At 50.6% G+C, this 18878-nt stretch overlaps 1 protein-coding gene across 1 annotated transcript in view; it reads right to left on the reverse strand.

The window, feature by feature from the left end:
• The window catches only part of TRPM2 (transient receptor potential cation channel subfamily M member 2), a 90433-nt gene that overhangs the window by 25328 nt on the left and 46227 nt on the right, over positions 1-18878 (reverse strand). The window contains 7 exon segments of the mRNA XM_063640506.1: positions 101-284; positions 7562-7733; positions 8221-8353; positions 9009-9127; positions 15781-15997; positions 17315-17427; positions 18242-18387. Of these exon segments, the coding sequence (XP_063496576.1) occupies positions 101-284; positions 7562-7733; positions 8221-8353; positions 9009-9127; positions 15781-15997; positions 17315-17427; positions 18242-18387 (1084 nt within the window).

Raw genomic sequence — 18878 nt, forward strand, 5'->3', positions numbered from 1 at the left:
ATCCACACTGTCCACAAGACCCTGGAGACAGCGTGGCCACTGCGGCCCAGGAACGCCGCCCACCCACCCACCTGCAGGCCAGCCCCACCCAGGTGCTCACTTGAACATGGCGATGAGGAGGTTGAGCAGCAGGATGTTGGTGAAGAGCAGGTAGAGGCAGAGGAGGAGGACCGTCAGCCACTCAGGGAAGGCCGGCCTCTGCTGCGTTGCATCACTCTCGGGGCACTTGGGCTTGTAGGGGTCGGTGCCGTTGGGGCTGCAATGCTCCGGGTTGAAGTTCACACCTGGCGTTGGGAATGGGGGTGGGTGAGCCAAGAAAACAACACAGAGTCAAGAGGAAACTGGCAGGAGGGGGCCCTCGAGGCCTCCAGTCACTGCCAGGTCCCCCGCAGGCCTGATGCTGCTCATCTGGGTGACCTCAGCTGTCACCTCTGGGCCAGAAGTCCAGAAAGAGGCATCTGTCTCCAGCCAGATGCAGGTAGGAGGCCCCAGGGGCAGAGCTGCACCCAGGCTGGCCTGTGCCTCCGCCCAGGGTGTGCCACCCACCAGGGCACTGCCAGGGTCCCAGCCAGGGCCAGCACCAGGTCCCAAGCCTGGGGAGTTCAATTTGGTGGGAAATAATTTAAAAGGAAAGGCCAGGAGCAGTGGTTCATGCCTGTAATCCCAGCATTTTGGGAGGCCAAGGCGGGCGGATCACCTGAGGTCAGGAATTTGAGACCAGCCTGGTCAATATGGTGAAACCTTGTCTCTACTAAAAATACAAAAATTAGCCAGGCATGGTGGCAAGCGCCTGTAATCCCAGCTACTCGGGAGGCTGAGGCAGGAAAATCACTTGAATCCGGGAGGGAGGTGGAGGTTGCAATGAGCCGAGATTGCGTCATTGCACTCCAGCCTGGGCAACAAGAGCAAATGTCTGCCTCAAAATTTAAAAAAAAAAAATAATAAGGATTGAAAAGGAAAAAAATAACAACTATCCCAAAGAGAAGAGAGACAGGGAGATGTGGAAAAGGGAAGATGCTGCAGAGGCAATGCATCGACAAGTGAAACGGGTGATTGTGAAGCAAAATAGCGTCCTGCGTGCATAGAAAGTAAGGACTATTGAATATGGAACCAGCTTCTACCTTAAACAAACCTCTAAGGAAACATAGGAAGTTGTTAACAGTGGTTAACTCCGGGAGGTGAAATTAGGAATAACATTCTTTCCTTATACTCATCTTGAATTTTAAAATTGTTCAACAATGAGCAATGCACTATTGAGTAATCAAACCTATTTTGAATGTGTTACTAATTTTCTAAGATAGAAACTCACTCTGATGGCTATAAATTCCTATATTAAAAAAGAGCTGAAATTATTAATGTAACTTTCCACTGTAGCAAACTAGAAAAAGAAGAGCAAACCACCCTTTCACAATAAAAACACTCAAGAAGTTAGGAATCAAAGAGAACCTCTTTGATTGAAAGGACATTTACAAAAACCCTGCAGCTAACATCATACCCAGTGGGAAAGACTGGATGCTTTCCCCGAGACAAGCCAAAAGCAAGCAGAAGAAGGAAAGAATGAAGATTAGGATATAAATGAGATCGAGAAAACAAAAACAATGAATGTCAACAAACCAAATTCAGTTCTTGAAAAAGAGCGACAAAAAAATTACCACCTTGTAGCTAGACTGATCCAGGAAAAAAAGAGAGAAGGCTCAAATTGCCAAAATCAGAAATGAAAGAGAGGATATTACTACTAATCTTACAAAAAGAAAAAGAACTCACAGGAAATCCTAGAGAAAATTGCATGCTAAAAAATTAGATAATCTAGATGAATGGACAAATTCCTAGAAAGACACAAACTACCAAAGGTGACTGGAGAAGAAACAGAAAATATAAATAGACCTATAACACATAAAGAGATTGAATTAGTAAGTTAAAAACATCACACAAAGAAAAGTCCACACTCGGAGGAGTTCACTGGTGAATTCTACCAAATGTTCACGGAAGAATTAAAACCACTCTTTTACAAACTCTTCCAAAATATAAGAGAAGGAACTACTTCCTAAGCCATTTTATGAGGCAGTATTATCCTGATGCCAAAACTAGGCAAACATATTACAAGAAAACCACAGACCAATAACCTTCATGAATGTAGGTGCAAGAATCATCAAAAAACAGCTAGCAAAGTGAATCCAGCACCATATAAAAGGGATTATTCACCAAGACCAAGTGGGACGTGTCCCAGGAACACACAGTTGGTTTAACATTCGAAGGTCAATTGATGGAATGCACCATATTAATAGTAAAAGGATCAAAGACCATCTGAACATTCGAATAAGTGCAGGAGAAGCAGCTGACAAAGTCTACCACTCCTTCACATAAAAACACTCAAGAAACTAGGAATAGAAGGGAACTTCTTCAACCTGATAAAGGACATTTACAAAAGCCCCACAGCTAACATCACACTTAATGGTGAAAGACTTGTTCCCTAAGATCAGTGGACTCGTCTTAAGATCAGGAGCAAGGCAAGGATGTCCCCCGTTGTCCCTTCTGTTCAACATTGTACTGGAGGTTCTAGCCAGAGCACTTAGGCAAGAAGAAGAAATAAAAGGCAACCAGTTTGGAAAGGAACAAGTAAAACTCTCTTTTTGCAGATGACATGGTCTCGTATATGACAAATCCACTAAAAAACTATTAAAAGTAATAAAGAAGTTTAGCAAGGTTTCAGGGTTCAAGATCAATCTACAAAAGACAATGTATTTCTATATACCAGTCATTAACAATTTGAAATGAAATCAATAGGACAATTCTATTTATAATAGCTTGGACAATAATAAAATATTTAGGAATAAATTTAACAGAAGCATTAAGACTTATTACTGAAAACTATAAAACATTATTGAGAGAAATTAAAGAATTAAATAAGCAAAAAGACATCCCATGTTCATAATCAAAATCACAGATGCCCTTTTTGGAGAAATTGATGAGCTGACCCAAAAATTCTTTTGAAGCCAAGGGACCTAGAGGCCAAAGCAATCCTAGAAAAGAACAAATTAGGACTCACACTTCCGAATTTCAAAACTTACTACAAGGCTACGCTCACCAAGACAGTGCGGTCAAAACTTACTACAAGGCTATGCCAACCAAGACAGTGCAGTCAAAACTTACTACAAGGCTACGCTCACCAAGACAGTGCGGTCAAAACTTACTACAAGGCTACACCAACCAAGACAGTGCGGTCAAAACTTACTACAAGGCTACACTAACCAAGACCGTGCAGTCAAAACTTACTACAAGGCTACGCTCACCAAGACAGTGCAGTCAAAACTTACTACAAGGCTACACCAACCAAGACAGTGCGGTCAAAACTTACTACAAGGCTACACCAACCAAGACAGTGCAGTCAGAACTTACTACAAGGCTACACCAACCACGACAGTGCGGTCAAAACTTACTACAAGGCTATGCTCACCAAGACAGTGCAGTCAAAACTTACTACAAGGCTACGCTCACCAAGACAGTGCGGTTCTGGCACAAGGACAGACATTAGTGGAGTTGAACTGAGACTCTAGAAATAAGCCCTTATGTTAATGGCCCACTGATTTTCAACAAGGTTGCCAAGATGCTTCGCTGGGGAAAGAACAGTCTTGTCAACAAATAGTGCTGGGACAACAGGAGAGCCACAACGAAGACCGACCCTTACCGCACACCAGGCCAAACAAAAAGTGAAAGCTATAAAACACTTAGTAGAACACAGGCATAAATCATGGCAATGGTTTTCAGCTAGCACACCAAAAGCACAATGAACAAAGATATTGATAAGTTGAATGTCATCAAAATTTCAAAAGGTTGTGCCTCAAATGACACCGTAAAGAAAATAACAAGTCAGCGCACAGATTGACAAAAAAAATTCAAATCATACATTTGGTAAGAGACTGGCATCCTTATGTAAAGAACTCTTACAACTCAATAATATAAAAGACAACTCAATTGAAAAATGGGCAAAGATGGCTGGGGGCAGTGGCTTACGCCTGTAATCCCAGCACTCACGCCTGTAATCCCAGCACTTTGGGAGGCCAAGGCGGGCGGATCACGAGGTCAGGAGATCGAGACCATCCTGACCAACATGGTGAAACCCTGTATCTACTAAAAAACACAAAAATTAGCCAGGCGTGGTGGCGTGCGCCTATAGTCCCAGCTACTCAGGAAGCTGAGGCAGGAGAATCACTTGAGCCCAGGAGGCAGAGGTTGCAGTGAGCCGAGATCGCACTACTGTACTCCAGCCTGGGTGACAGAGTGAGACCCCATCAAAAAAGAAAAAAAAAGAAAAATGGGCAAAGGAGAGGAAGAGACATTTCTTCAAAGAAGACATACAGATGACCCAGTTAGCACAGGAGGAGATGCTCAACATGGCGGGTCCTTAGAGAAATGCCAGTCAAAGCAACAAGGAGAGCCACTTCTCACCCACTGGGATGCGAGCTTTTTTTTTAAATGGACAATAACAAATGTTGGTAAGAAGGTAGAGAAATTGGAATCCTGGGACTAGGCAGGCAGGAATGTGGAATGCAGCCGGTTCTTTGGAAAACAGCCCAGCACGTCCACAAAAACTTAAACATAGAGTTCCCATATGAGCCAGCCATGCATTCCTAGGTGTCTAAGAGAAATAAAAACATACCCACACAAAACCCTATAAATAACTGTTCATGCTACGTTATTCACAGCATTTGAAAAGTGGAAATGGCCCTGCATGGTGGCTCATGCCTGTCATCCCAGCACTTTGGGAGGCCGAGGCAGGTGGATCACCTGAGGTCAGGAGTTCAAGACCAGCCTGTCCAACATGGTGAAACCCCATCTCTACAAAAAATACAAAAATTAGCCAGGCATGGTAGCAGGTGCCTGTAATCCCAGCTACTCGGGAGGCTGAGGCAGGAAAATTGCTTGAACCCAGGAGGCGGAGGTTGCAGTGAGCCGAGACTGCGCCACTGCACTCCGGCCTGACTCCCTCTCAGGAAAAAAAAAACAGAGCAAGACTCCCTCTCGGGGAAAAAAAAAATTTAAATATTAATTAATTTAAAAATTTTTTAATTAAAAAATTAAATATTAATTAATTTTTTTAAAAAAGGAAAAGTGGAAACAACCCATATGTCCACCAACTGATGAATGGATGAACAAAATGTGGTGTGTCCACACAGCAGGGTCCTATTCAGCCGTAAACGAGAAGTAAATACTGATACACGGTGACGAACCTTGAAAACGTGACGTCAAGTAAAAGAAGTCAGACACCAAAGACTGCCCATTACATCATCCAGTTTCTATGAAATGCCCAGAAAAGGCAACTCACAAGTAGCTTCATGGGTGGCTGTGGCTGAGGGAAGGGGAACGGGAGTGGCTGTGAGTGAGTATACAGGGTCTTTTCAGGGTGATGCAAATGTTATAAAATTAGATTCTGTAAAGATACTGAAAACCACTGACAGGTGCACTTTATCCAGGTGAACTTTCTCTCAATGAAGCTGTTAAACAAAACAAAACAAAACAAAAACCTTCTATATGAAAAGTGTTCTCTCTGGCAGGCATGGTGGCTCATGCCTCTAATCTCAGCACTGTGGGAGGCCAAGGGGGTAGATCACTTGAGCTCAAGAGTTCCATACTAGCCTGGGCTACGTGGTGAAATCCCCATCTCTACAAAAAATATGAAAATTAGCCGGGTGTGTTGGTGTGCACATGTAGTCCCAGCTACTCGGGAGACGGGTGGGAGGAGGACTCGAGCGCAGCAGGTGGATGTGCCACTGCACTCCAGCCTGGGTGACAGAGCAAAACCCTGTCAAAAAATGGAAGGAAGGAAGGGAGGAAGCGAGGAAGGAAGGGAGGAAGGGAGGAAGGGACAGAGGGAGGAAGGAAGGGAGGAAGTGAGGAAGGAAGGGAGGAAGTGAGGAAGAAAGGGAGGAAGGGAGGGAGGGAGAAAAGGAAGGGAGGGAGGGAGGAAAGGGAGGGAGGAAAGGGAGGGAGGAAGGAAGGGAGGAAGGAAGGGATGAAGGGAGGGAGGAAGGGAGGGAGGGAGGAAAGGGAGGGAGGGAGGGAGGAAAGGAGGGAGTGAGGGAGGGAGGGAGGGAGGAAGGGAGGGAGTGAGGAAGGAAGGGAGGGAGGAAGGGAGGGAGGAAGGAAGGGAGGGAGGAAGGAAGGGAGGAAGGAAGGGAGGAAGGAAGGGAGGAAGGAAGGGAGGAAGGGAGGGAGGGAGGAAAGGGAGGGAGGAAGGGAGGGAGGAAAGAAAGGAGGAAGGAAGGGAGGAAGGGAGGGAGGGAGGAAAGGGAGGGAGGGAGGGAGGAAGGGAGGAAGGAAGGGAGGAAGGAAGGGAGGAAGGAAGGGATGAAGGGAGGGAGGAAGGGAGGGAGGGAGGAAAGGGAGGGAGGGAGGGAGGAAAGGAGGGAGTGAGGGAGGGAGGGAGGGAGGAAGGGAGGGAGTGAGGAAGGAAGGGAGGGAGGAAGGAAGGGAGGGAGGGAGGAAGGAAGGGAGGAAGGGAGGGAGGGAGGAAAGGGAGGGAGGAAGGGAGGGAGGAAAGAAGGGAGGAAGGAAGAGAGGAAGGGAGGGAGGGAGGAAAGGGAGGGAGGGAGGGAGGAAAGGGGGGGAGGAAGGGAGGGAGGAAATGGAGGGAGGGAGGGAGGAAATGGAGGGAGGAAGGGAGGAAGGGAGGGAGGGAGGAAGGGAGGGAGGGAGGAAGGGAGGGAGGGAGGGAGGGAGGAAAGGGAGGGAGGAAAGGGAGGGAGGAAAGAAGGGAGGAAGGGAGGGAGGAAGGGAGGGAGTGAGGAAGGAAGGAAGGGAGGAAGGGAGGAAGGGAGGGAGGAAGGGAGGGAGGGAGGGAGGAAAGGGAGGGAGGAAGGAAGGGAGGGAGGAAGGAAGGGAGGGAGGAAGGAAGGGAGGGAGGGAGGAAAGGGAGGGAGGAAGGAAGGGAGGAAGGGAGGAAAGGGAGGAAGGGAAGAAAGGGAGGGAGGGAGGGAGGAATGGAGGAAAGGGAGGGAGGGAGGAAGGGAGGAAAGAGAGGGAGGAAGGAAGGGAGGAAGGGAGGGAAGGAGGGAGGAAAGGGAGGGAGGAAAGAAGGGAGGAAGGGAGGGAGGAAAGGGAGGGAGGGAGGAAGGAAGGAAGGGAAGGAGGTACAGAGGGAGGGGGGAGGGGAGGAAAGGGAAGGAGGTAGGGAAGGAGGGAGGGAGGAATGAATTCTTTCCATCAAGAGAAGAAGGAAGTTATTTCTGATTGAGGTGAGAGGGAAAGGGGAAACAGGCTGACATTCCATTTCAGGGGGCTGTCAGCTGATGCCCCAGGTGCCCTTGGCCCACTCTGACCTCTGCGTGGCACCACCCACCCGCATCCCCACCAGGCCCACCCTCCTCCCTCCCCTGGTGGAGCCCCTTCTACTTCCTGCCACAGGAGCTGGGGAATGAATGCCCCCAGGGAGGACGCTGGCCAGGTGGGAACCGCAAGACCCCGACAGAGCCGGCCTCGCTCCCACTCAGGCTGCAGCCCCTTTCCAGCCTCTCTCCTGCTTCCTGGCATCACCACCCGAGCTCTCATGGTGCCCGGCTCCTACCGTCAATGTAGCCCGGGATCTGCCCGAAGATGGTGAGGTAGGAGTGGTAGACGGCCCCTCGGAACAGCCAGTCCACCCGGCGCTCGTTGTGGATGAGGATGGCCTGCTTGGCCACCCCGAAGGACACCACCCACACGGCCAGCAGGAAGAGGAAGAAGAAGACGTCCTTCATCTGCAGGACAGAGAGTGCGTGGGCTACACTCTCCTGGCCCCCGACACTCACTGGGTGCAGAGGCAGGCCCAGAAGCGGTGGAGACGGCACTGCCACTCACAGTACAGACATGGCATGCAGGAGGCTCGCAGGAGCGGTCCTGGGGCTGCCTCCACACCCTTGTGGACTGCCGACATATTTGTGCTGGCACCACAAAGTGCAAGAGGGTCAGACATAACCGTGACCTGAGGAAGAAAGCTCCTAGAGCTGAATCAGATGTCAGGAATAAGTGGGGATCAGAGAGGAGAATGAGGTAAGGCTTCCTGGAAGAGGTGACATACAGTCAAAGATACAAGAAGGGCATTCTTGGGAGCCCAAGGGGCAAAGCAGGGACGGGGAACCTGCAGGTGTGTTTAAGCCCTGGTCCGAGCCAGTGGCAAGAGGCCTGCCCTCCCCGAGGCCCACCCTGGGCTGCAGGCACGATGGAGCCAGTGCCCCCGCCCCTTACCATCCGCTTCACAATGATGATCTTGGGCCCCAGCGTCTTACTGATGGTGAAAATGTGCATGAGCCGGAGGCAGAACAGGATGAAGTCCAGAGAGAGGATGACACGCCCGGGGTACAGCGTCGCCGGGATGAGTCTGGCCACCGGGCAGAAGCACACGCACCTCAGCCACCTGCTCACAGCGGCCCCTAGAGCTGTCCCCCGCCGCCCCTCCACCTGTCCTAGCCCAGGTGGGCCCTGGAGGCAAAGGGTTCTGGTGGGCCCTGCATCCCAGGTGTTCAAAGCCGGCGTGAGATTGAGGAACAGAGCCTCCCACTTTTCTTCAGAAAGGTCCAGACGCCCAGCCCCACAGGGCAGCCTGGCGCGGGCGCACCTGGGGAGCCAGCAGGTAGCCAGGGCCCTATTGCCTCAGAAAAAGGGGGCCGTGGCCTCACAGAGACACGAGACCGTCACAAGCAGTGCAGTGATCCCACGATAGGGAGGCAGAGGGAGAAAGCAGCAGCCGCGTGTCCATGGAGCTGGGACAATTCCAGAGGTTGCCATCCATGGCCCCTTGTACATGGACAATCTCAGCTCTGCCGGGAGCACTCATGCCCCTTCTGTGCTCCCTCAACAATCCCAAGGGTAGGTGGGGCGCTGTTGCCTGGACACCCACTGGACAGATGACAATCCAGGGTTCACAGAGGAGCTGAGCCTCACCCGGTGCGGCTGGCTCCGGGCCGGCCTGTGCTCATCTCCTGCGGGGCTGGCTGCCTCAGACAGGGGCCTGCCATCAGGGTGAGGCCACTCACCTGCAGGTCAGCCCCGCCATGAAGAGCAAGATCGCGCCGACGTCCAGCTTATTCCAGAAGTCACTGAAGTACAAGGCTGCCTTCTTCATCAGCCCGCACTCGTCAGGGTCATAGAAGAGCTACTGGGAAGAGGGGCGGTGGGAAGGCAGACAGGCTGTCACTCTTACTATCCTCTCTGTCATTGTCACATCACTATCCACTATCATCACAATCACTGTCACTATCATCACAGTCACTGTCACCATCACTGTCACATCACTATCCACTATCATCATCACAGTCACTATCACTATCATCACAGTCACTATCACTATCATCACTATCCTCACTGTCACATCACTATTCACTGTCAATATCACAGTGTCATCACTATCATCACTGTCACTATCATCACTATCCTTGCTGTCACCATCACTGTCACATCACTATTCACTGTCAATATCACAGTGTCATCACTATCATCACTATCACTGACACCATCATCACTATCCTGTCACTGTCACAGTCACTATCACTATCATCACAATCACTGTCACTATCACCACTATCCTTGCTGTCACCATCACTGTCACATCACTATCCACTATCATCATCACAGTCACTATCACTATCATCACAGTCACTATCACTATCATCACTATCCTCACTGTCACATCACTATTCACTGTCAATATCACAGTGTCATCACTATCATCACTGTCACTATCATCACTATCCTTGCTGTCACCATCACTGTCACATCACTATTCACTGTCAATATCACAGTGTCATCACTATCATCACTATCACTGACACCATCATCACTATCCTGTCACTGTCACAGTCACTATCACTATCATCACAATCACTGTCACTATCACCACTATCCTTGCTGTCACCATCACTGTCACATCACTATCCACTATCATCATCACAGTCACTATCACTATCATCACAGTCACTATCACTATCATCACTATCCTCACTGTCACATCACTATTCACTGTCAATATCACAGTGTCATCACTATCATCACTGTCACTGTCACTATCATCACTATCCTTGCTGTCACCATCACTGTCACATCACTATTCACTGTCAATATCACAGTGTCATCACTATCATCACTATCACTGACACTATCATCACTATCCTGTCACTGTCACAGTCACTATCACTATCATCACAATCACTGTCACTATCATCACTATCCTTGCTGTCACCATCACTGTCACATCACTATCCACTATCATCAGTCACTGTCACTATCACAGTCACTATCACTATCATCACTATCCTCACTGTCACATCACTATTCACTGTCAATATCACAATGTCATCACTATCATCACTGTCACTGACACTATCACTATCCTCACTGTCACTGTCACATCACTATCACTATCATCACAGTCACTGTCACTATCATCACTGTCACTATCATCACTATCACTATCATCACTGTCACCATCATCACTGTCACCATCATCACTACCACTATCATCACTGTCACTATCATCACTGTCACTATCATCACTATCACTATCATCACTGTCACCATTATCACTGTCACCATCATCACTACCACTATCATCACTGTCACTATCATCACTGTCACTATCATCACTGTCACTATCATCACTACCACTATCATCACTGTCACTATCATCACTGTCACTATCATCACTGTCACTATCATCACTACCACTATCATCACTATCACTATCATCACTACCACTATCATCACTACCACTATCATCACTACCACTATCATCACTGTCACTGTCATCACTGTCAGTGTCATCACTACCACTATCATCACTACCACTATCATCACTGTCACTATCATCACTGTCACTATCATCACTGTCACTATCATCACTACCACTATCATCACTGTCACTGTCATCACTGTCAGTGTCATCACTACCACTGTCATCACTACCACTATCATCACTGTCAGTATCATCACTGTCAGTATCATCACTGTCACTATCATCACTGTCACTATCATCACTACCACTATCATCACTACCACTATCATCACTACCTCTATCATCACTGTCACTATCATCACTGTCACCATCATCACTGTCACCATCATCACTACCACTATCATCACTGTCACTATCATCACTACCACTATCATCACTATCACTATCATCACCGTCACTATCATCACCGTCAGTATCATTACCGTCACTATCATCACCGTCAGTATCATTACCGTCACTATCATCACCGTCACTATCATCACAACCACTATCATCACTGTCACTATCATCACTACCACTATCATCACTACCACTATCATCACTGTCACTATCATCACTACCACTATCATCACTACCACTATCATCACTGTCAGTATCATCACTACCACTATCATCACTATCACTATCATCACCGTCACTATCATCACCGTCAGTATCATCACCGTCACTATCATCACCGTCAGTATCATTACCGTCACTATCATCACCGTCACTATCATCACCGTCAGTATCATCACCGTCACTATCATCACCGTCAGTATCATCACCGTCACTATCATCACCGTCACTATCATCACAACCACTATCATCACTGTCACTATCATCACTACCACTATCATCACTACCACTATCATCACTACCACTATCATCACTACCACTATCATCACTGTCACTATCATCACTACCACTATCATCACTGTCACTATCATCACTACCACTATCATCACTACCACTATCATCACTGTCACTATCATCACTACCACTATCATCACTACCACTATCATCACTGTCACTATCATCACTACCACTATCATCACTACCACTATCATCACTGTCACTATCATCACTACCACTATCATCACTGTCACTATCATCACTACCACTATCATCACTGTCACTATCATCACTGTCACTATCATCACTGTCACTATCACTATCATCACTGTCACTATCATCACTACCACTATCATCACTACCAGTATCATCACTACCACTATCATCACTGTCACTATCATCACTGTCACTATCATCACTGTCACTATCACTACCATCACTATCACTATCATCACTACCACTATCATCACTACCTCTATCATCACTATCACTATCATCACTACCACTATCATCACCGTCAGTATCATCACCGTCAGTATCATCACCGTCACTATCATCACCGTCACTATCATCACCGTCACTATCATCACTGTCACTATCATCACTGTCACTATCATCACTACCACTATCATCACTATCACTATCATCACTACCACTATCATCACCGTCAGTATCATCACCGTCACTATCATCACTACCACTATCATCACCGTCAGTATCATCACCGTCACTATCATCACCGTCACTATCATCACAACCACTATCATCACTGTCACTATCATCACTACCACTATCATCACTGTCACTATCATCACTGTCACTATCATCACTACCACTATCATCACTATCACTATCATCACTACCACTATCATCACCGTCAGTATCATCACCGTCACTATCATCACTACCACTATCATCACCGTCAGTATCATCACCGTCACTATCATCACCGTCACTATCATCACAACCACTATCATCACTGTCACTATCATCACTACCACTATCATCACTGTCACTATCATCACTGTCACTATCATCACTACCACTATCATCACTGTCAGTATCATCACTACCACTATCATCACTACCACTATCATCACTGTCACTATCATCACTGTCACTATCATCACTACCACTATCATCACTGTCAGTATCATCACTACCACTATCATCACTACCACTATCATCACCGTCAGTATCATCACCGTCACTATCATCACGACCACTATCATCACCGTCAGTATCATCACCGTCACTATCATCACCGTCACTATCATCACAACCACTATCATCACTGTCACTATCATCACTACAACTATCATCACTGTCACTATCATCACTGTCACTATCATCACTACCACTATCATCACTGTCAGTATCATCACTGTCACTATCATCACGACCACTATCACCACTGTCACTATCATCACTGTCACTATCATCACTACCACTATCATCACTGTCACTATCATCACTGTCACTATCACTATCATCACTATCACTATCATCACTACCACTCTCATCACTATCACTGACGCTATCATCATGGTCAGCAAATCCGAACATTGGTTCTGATCTGAAGAGAGCTGGGTCAGTGAAGGAGATGGGAACAGGACGTGGAGGAACAATGCAGAGTAGTGCTGGCAGCAGCTACCCCGGCCCCCTGCTCACTCACACCTGTGTGTGCGTATATGTGTATGTACATATATTCTGCATGTATGTGTGTGAATATGCATGTGTGCACATATGTGTGCATTGTGTATGTATGTGTGCATTCTGTATGTGTGTGTGTATTTGTATGTGTATGCATGTGTGTCTATGTGTATGCACATACATGTGTGCATGTATTATGTATGCATGCATGTTTGTGTGTGTGCATGTATGTATATATGTATGTCTGCGTGTGTATGTGTATTTGTATGTTTTTTGTGTGTACATGCGTGCATATGTGTGTCTGTATGTGTGTGTTCATGTTTATGTTCATGTATGTGTGCATATGTATGTGCTTGTGTATATATGTGTGTACGTGTTTGTTCATGTGCGTATGTATGTGTATATGTGCTTGTGATGCATATATTTGTGTATGTGCATGTATGTGTATATGCATGTGTGTGTGCATGTATGTGTGCATATATGTACCTGTGTATATTGTGTACGTGTATGCATTTGTGTGCTGCTTATGTGTGTATGTGTGTGCATGTGTATGTATGTGTATATTTGTGTGTATGCACGTGTGTAATGTGTATGTGTATGCATGTATGTGTATGCATGTGTGCATGTATGTATACATGTATTTATCTGTGTATATGTGTGTATGCATGTGTATGTGTATACGTGTGTGCATCTCTATATGCACATGTGTCCATGCATACGTGTATGCATGTGTATGTGTGCATGTATGTATGCATGTGTGTGCATGCATGTGTATGCATGTGTGTGCATGTGTGTATGCATATGCATGTATGCGTGCCTATGCGTGTGCTGTGTTCACGTGTGTGCATGTATGTGTATATGTGTACATATGCATGTATGTATGTGTGCATATGCATGTGTGCCTATGTATTTGTGTGTGCATTTGTGTGCATGTGTACATTTGTGTGCATGTACCTGTATGTGTATGCATGTGTGTGCACGTATGTGTGTATGTTTTGGCACAGCCCCCTCCTCAATGTCAGGTGCCAGCTGCCTTCCCACAAGGATCTTTGTTCTGTCAGGGGCCACACTGCTTCTTCAGCAGGCCAAGAGTGGAGGACCCTGGCAGGGGCTGTGGGGGCCCCCTTTGGCCTACTTGGCAGGAGTCCCCACACCCTCCCTAGCCCCAGGCCCCAGGACCCAGCAGCTGGACAGGTGGGGCAGGTGACCAGCAGGACCAACCAGGGCCCTCCCCAGATCACAGACAGATGCAGGGAGAAGGAAGTGCCCCCTCTGCTCTCAGGCTGCTGCCCATGGGGCTGGGGCTGGGGGTGCATGGAGGCCTCTGGCCCCTCGTAGAGAGGGTCTGGTGGCAGAAGACATGTGGCAAGAGGAGGGCCAAGGGGAGCACAGCAGAGCCAGGGCCACAGCACAGCTCCCAGGCCCCACCGGGTCCTGGACCTGATCTTCCTTCCTGGGGATGCCGGTGCCTCCCCCAGGGCCCCAGCAGGCAGTGGTGTTTACACAGTGCACACTGCTTTCTAACTGGGGGCCTGGTGGTCCACCAAGGTTAGAGAGCAGAAATGAGTCTAAGCCAGGACCACTGCCCCGTGGGCCAACCCCACCCCCTCACCACTGCCCTGAGGGTCCCATGGACCTAGTTCCCATTCACCGGCTGCCAGCAGGTGCAGGCACCGCAGGGGCACAGTGAAGACCCCACACAGTAAGGGATTCGCCCCACCTGGAGGGCAGCTTGGCCTCGCCCAGCTCCAGGGAGGTAGCCTCTGAGCCCTTGGAATGTCCGCTTGATGAGGGTGTCTTTGTTCCTGGGGCCTGGGCCACGCCAGGTGGTCCCACAGTGTGATTTGGGGTGGGGCCCTAGGCAGTTTTCAGTTTGACCTTTGGAGGGCTAGAGACTGAGGTCAACCATGGGGTGTCAGCCGCGCCTCTGTGACTGACCTCCAGTGGACACCAAGGCCCGTGAGCCTCCCTGGGGACCGTGCCTCCACGCATGAGGCCACACATCATCACTGGGAGGATGGAGTGCCACCCACACCTCCCTGGGCTCAGAGCTGTCCTGGATGCAGCTGCGTCCCTCCCCCTGGCTGGTTTAGTCTGTAGACTTTTGCTTAAGAAACCATAAGTGAGCATTGCCACTCCCCAGCATCTGTGGGTCCTTCTGGCTCGTTATTGAATGTGAGAGGGGTCTTAGGGACCCCACACGTTGCACTGCTCCTCCTGGGGGAAGGGACACACTCATTCATAGTCCACAAGGTCAGGGCATCCACCTTGAGCTGATCAGCCGGTCTCCAGGAGGGAAGGATGTCTGGGCCGAGGGAAAGCAGGGAAGCAGGCGCAGGGGGCATGAGGAGGGAGGGGCTTGGAGGGCAGGGCCCCAGCCACCCATTTTGGGGAGGAAACACCGGCTCTGCTCAGCTTGCAAGGAGCTGGGCAGGCTAGATGGGGTGGGCTCTAAGCCCTGGGTCCCCTATGAGAATGCAGCCAGGTGGGTGGCCCCAGGCTGGGGCGTGGAAAAGTGGGTGGGGCTGTACCTGCCGCAATTCCTCGCACACCAAGGAGAAGAGCCAGAGGTAGATGGCACACTCGCACCAGGAGGGCACAGGTTGGAAGTCCACCATGAGCACATAGGCAAACAGGCAGAGGAAGGCGAAGTAGGAGAGGATGTTCAGGTGGAAGACCACCACGGGCGCGGTGAAGAAGGCACGGGCGCGGGCAGCCGGGGTGCCCACCTCCTGCAGCCTCTTCTCCCTGCGGCCGTCGCAGCAGAGAGGAGACAGTGACCGCCAGGGCCAGGGTCCTGACCTCCACAGGCCTTGGCCACCCCATGATCCCCCGTGCCCCTCAGAGAGATGTGCTTTTAGGGGCAAAATTACTCAGGGATCCAGGGCCATAACGGCAGCTACAGACAGAGCTGGCACAGCGCAGCCTGGGAGCGCCACACGCAGTCACCGGGGTGGGGCTGGACCCCACAGCCCAGCAAAGTGAGGACACAGGGATGCCCGCTGACGCCCTGCCCATGGCCATGACCCTCATGGCTGCACACAGGGAGGCCCAGACTGCCCCAAGCCCAGCCTTGGGAGGGCCCCAGCTTCAGAGCTCCCGGTGCTCAGTGGACGCTCAGGCCTTGGTCACCCTCCCGTAAATGGGGACAGGCTTTCCTTGCCATCCTCAGTGGGGGCAGGGCTGACCACACTCCCCCTGTGGTGTGCCCTGATCCCAGGTCCCTATCCCAGGGCCGCTGGAACGGGAGCAGAGGCGGCCATCAGTGACATGGCTCTGCCATCCTCGGGACAGCAGGGGAGGAGCCAGCACTGCTTTAGGACATCTGAGCCGCTCCTCCCTGCCTCAGTTTCCCACCAGGCTTCCTAAGCACTCAGGTACCCATCCTGGCCGTGAAGAGAAAGGGAAGGAGGCGGGCACTGTGGCCTGCAGAAGGGGCTCAGCCACCTCGCTGGGTCTTGAATCTGCCCTGACTCCCAGGAGACCCTGAGCCTCCATCCAGCCCTCAGTAAAACACAGCAGACCCCACAACGCCCCAGCAAGCCTCTGAGGAGGTGCAGGTGGGGACACCAGGCCAGGCCAGGTCTTCAACCATAGCCAGCCATGTCCTCCTCCTGCAGAAGGGAAAGCAATGCCATCAATACAGGCTCTGTGGCTGCGAGGACAGGGAGGCACTCAGCCGTAGCTCGCTGCCTGCATCCCAGACCTGCACTAACTGCCCGCGCCCCAGACTGGCTCAGGTCTGCGGTGCCGGCAGGAGCAGGAGACCATCTTTCCTGGCCTCCTCGACCCCAGGCTGCTGTGGCCGAGGGAAAGGCTCACCAGCAACATGAGATCAGTGCTGGGGCTGGGGCAGGGCAGGTCCTTCTAGTATGTGGGGCCCTGCTCTGCTTCCCACCCCCATCTCTACAGCCCCAGGATCCAGGGACAATTCTGAGGACACGTGACTTGCTCCCAGCGAGGGGATCTAGGGAAGATCCGGAGCCCCCAGGAGCCCCTCCCACAGCCCCGCAGCCCCGCAGTCCCGCAGCCCCACAGTCCCACAGCCCCGCAGCCCTGCAGCACCTGAAGGAGATGAGGCCGGTGAGGAGCAGCGGGAAGGCCAGCATGCACAGGGTCACACGCCACAGCCCATTGTCCACGGAGAGCTGGCCCCACCACACCTTGGTCAGGAAGGCCTGCGGATGGGGGCAGTCTCAGGACAGCGGTGCCCAGCCCTGTGCCCCAGATGGTGCCCGTCAGCTGTCTGCTGAGGACTCGGGGTGCCTAGTGGACAGAGCTGGCCTGCAGTCTCACAGCAGAAAGTGGTGAAGACACAGCTTGCCCTGGGGCTTTGGGTGCCCAATCCCGCCTTTCACCCGACCTCAAGCTAAGGGACCTCATCTCTGCTGGCTTCAAAGGCCCCGTAGTTGCAAGCTGTAGAGCACTGGCCCCTCTGAGCTCTGCAGTGGGGGACAGGACCCCTCCCCAGGCTTCCCTAAGCCTGGCACAGCCCAAGACACAATGGGAGCTCATGGACTTGGCAATAGCTCGGAGCTCCAAGGAAGGCCAGCGTGCAAGGGGCACTCGCTGTGAGCCAGGCCTTGCCAGGGGTGCCAGGGCAATGCTGAGGGCAGCCATGCCTGGGAGCCCTTGCTGCTCCAGGGAGACACACCGTGTCCCGCTTATCCCTCCAGGGAGAGATGGCGGACGCCGTTCCCAGAGCCACCTGGGCTTCTGCCTGCTGCACCCAGGTAGGAACATCCATGGGGAGGTGAACTGCGACCTCCATGGCCACCAGCTCCTGCTTTTGCTTCATCTTAGTTTCCGCCCATCTGCAAAATGGGAGGCCAGAGCCTGGAGCAGGTGGCCGAGGGGTCAGGCACTGTCCCCGAGATGCTGAGGGCCCTGAAGCCTGTGTGAGTGTGCATGCCAACTGCACAAACAGGAGACTGTGTCCACCCTGCAGGCACCACAGGCGTCTGTTTCTGGAAGGAGCCCTTGGGAGGTCACCTGGATGCCCCCGTGAGACACAAACTTCATGCCCTTGGCCTCCAGGGCGAGCTGCAGGCAGGTGGTCTTCCCCCAGGCCTCAGATACACGGGTGAGCAGTTTCTGAGCTCTCTCTTCGTCCTTCCTGTAGCATTCGGTGAAGACCCCTGGGCAGAGACATCAGAGCCCCATCAGAGCAGCAGATCATCATCACTGAACCCTCTTGCTTCTAACCTCCAAGCTGCCCTTGTCCATTCCTGGGCATAGGACACACTAACTTTGAGAGGAACTTCGTTTATAGTTTAACTTCCAAACAAAGATTTCCCGAAACGAGCAGGCCTTTCCCGAAACGAACCCCCTTCTTGCCTGGGAGCAGTCTGCGTTTGTAAGACTAACGAAGTAGCCACAAATTAGAAATTACAGTTTAGGAGTCATGCAGCCAGAGGCCACAAGATTCCAAACCTCCCCAACTCTTCCTAGGAGTAACATCACTATTGGAAAACCCAGGGTATTTTGAAAGCCTGCATTCTGATGCATCCCTGACACCACCCCGACTGGAGATCTGGCCCAACCAGTTCTGTGTCCACACCCAGAACAGCAGACAGCGAGAAGAACCCACTTCGACCCCTGTGATCAGGAACAATAGACAGCGAGAAGA

This window comes from Symphalangus syndactylus, chromosome 5 (assembly GCF_028878055.3).
Source record: "Symphalangus syndactylus isolate Jambi chromosome 5, NHGRI_mSymSyn1-v2.1_pri, whole genome shotgun sequence".
NCBI classification, from domain to species: Eukaryota; Metazoa; Chordata; class Mammalia; order Primates; family Hylobatidae; genus Symphalangus; species Symphalangus syndactylus.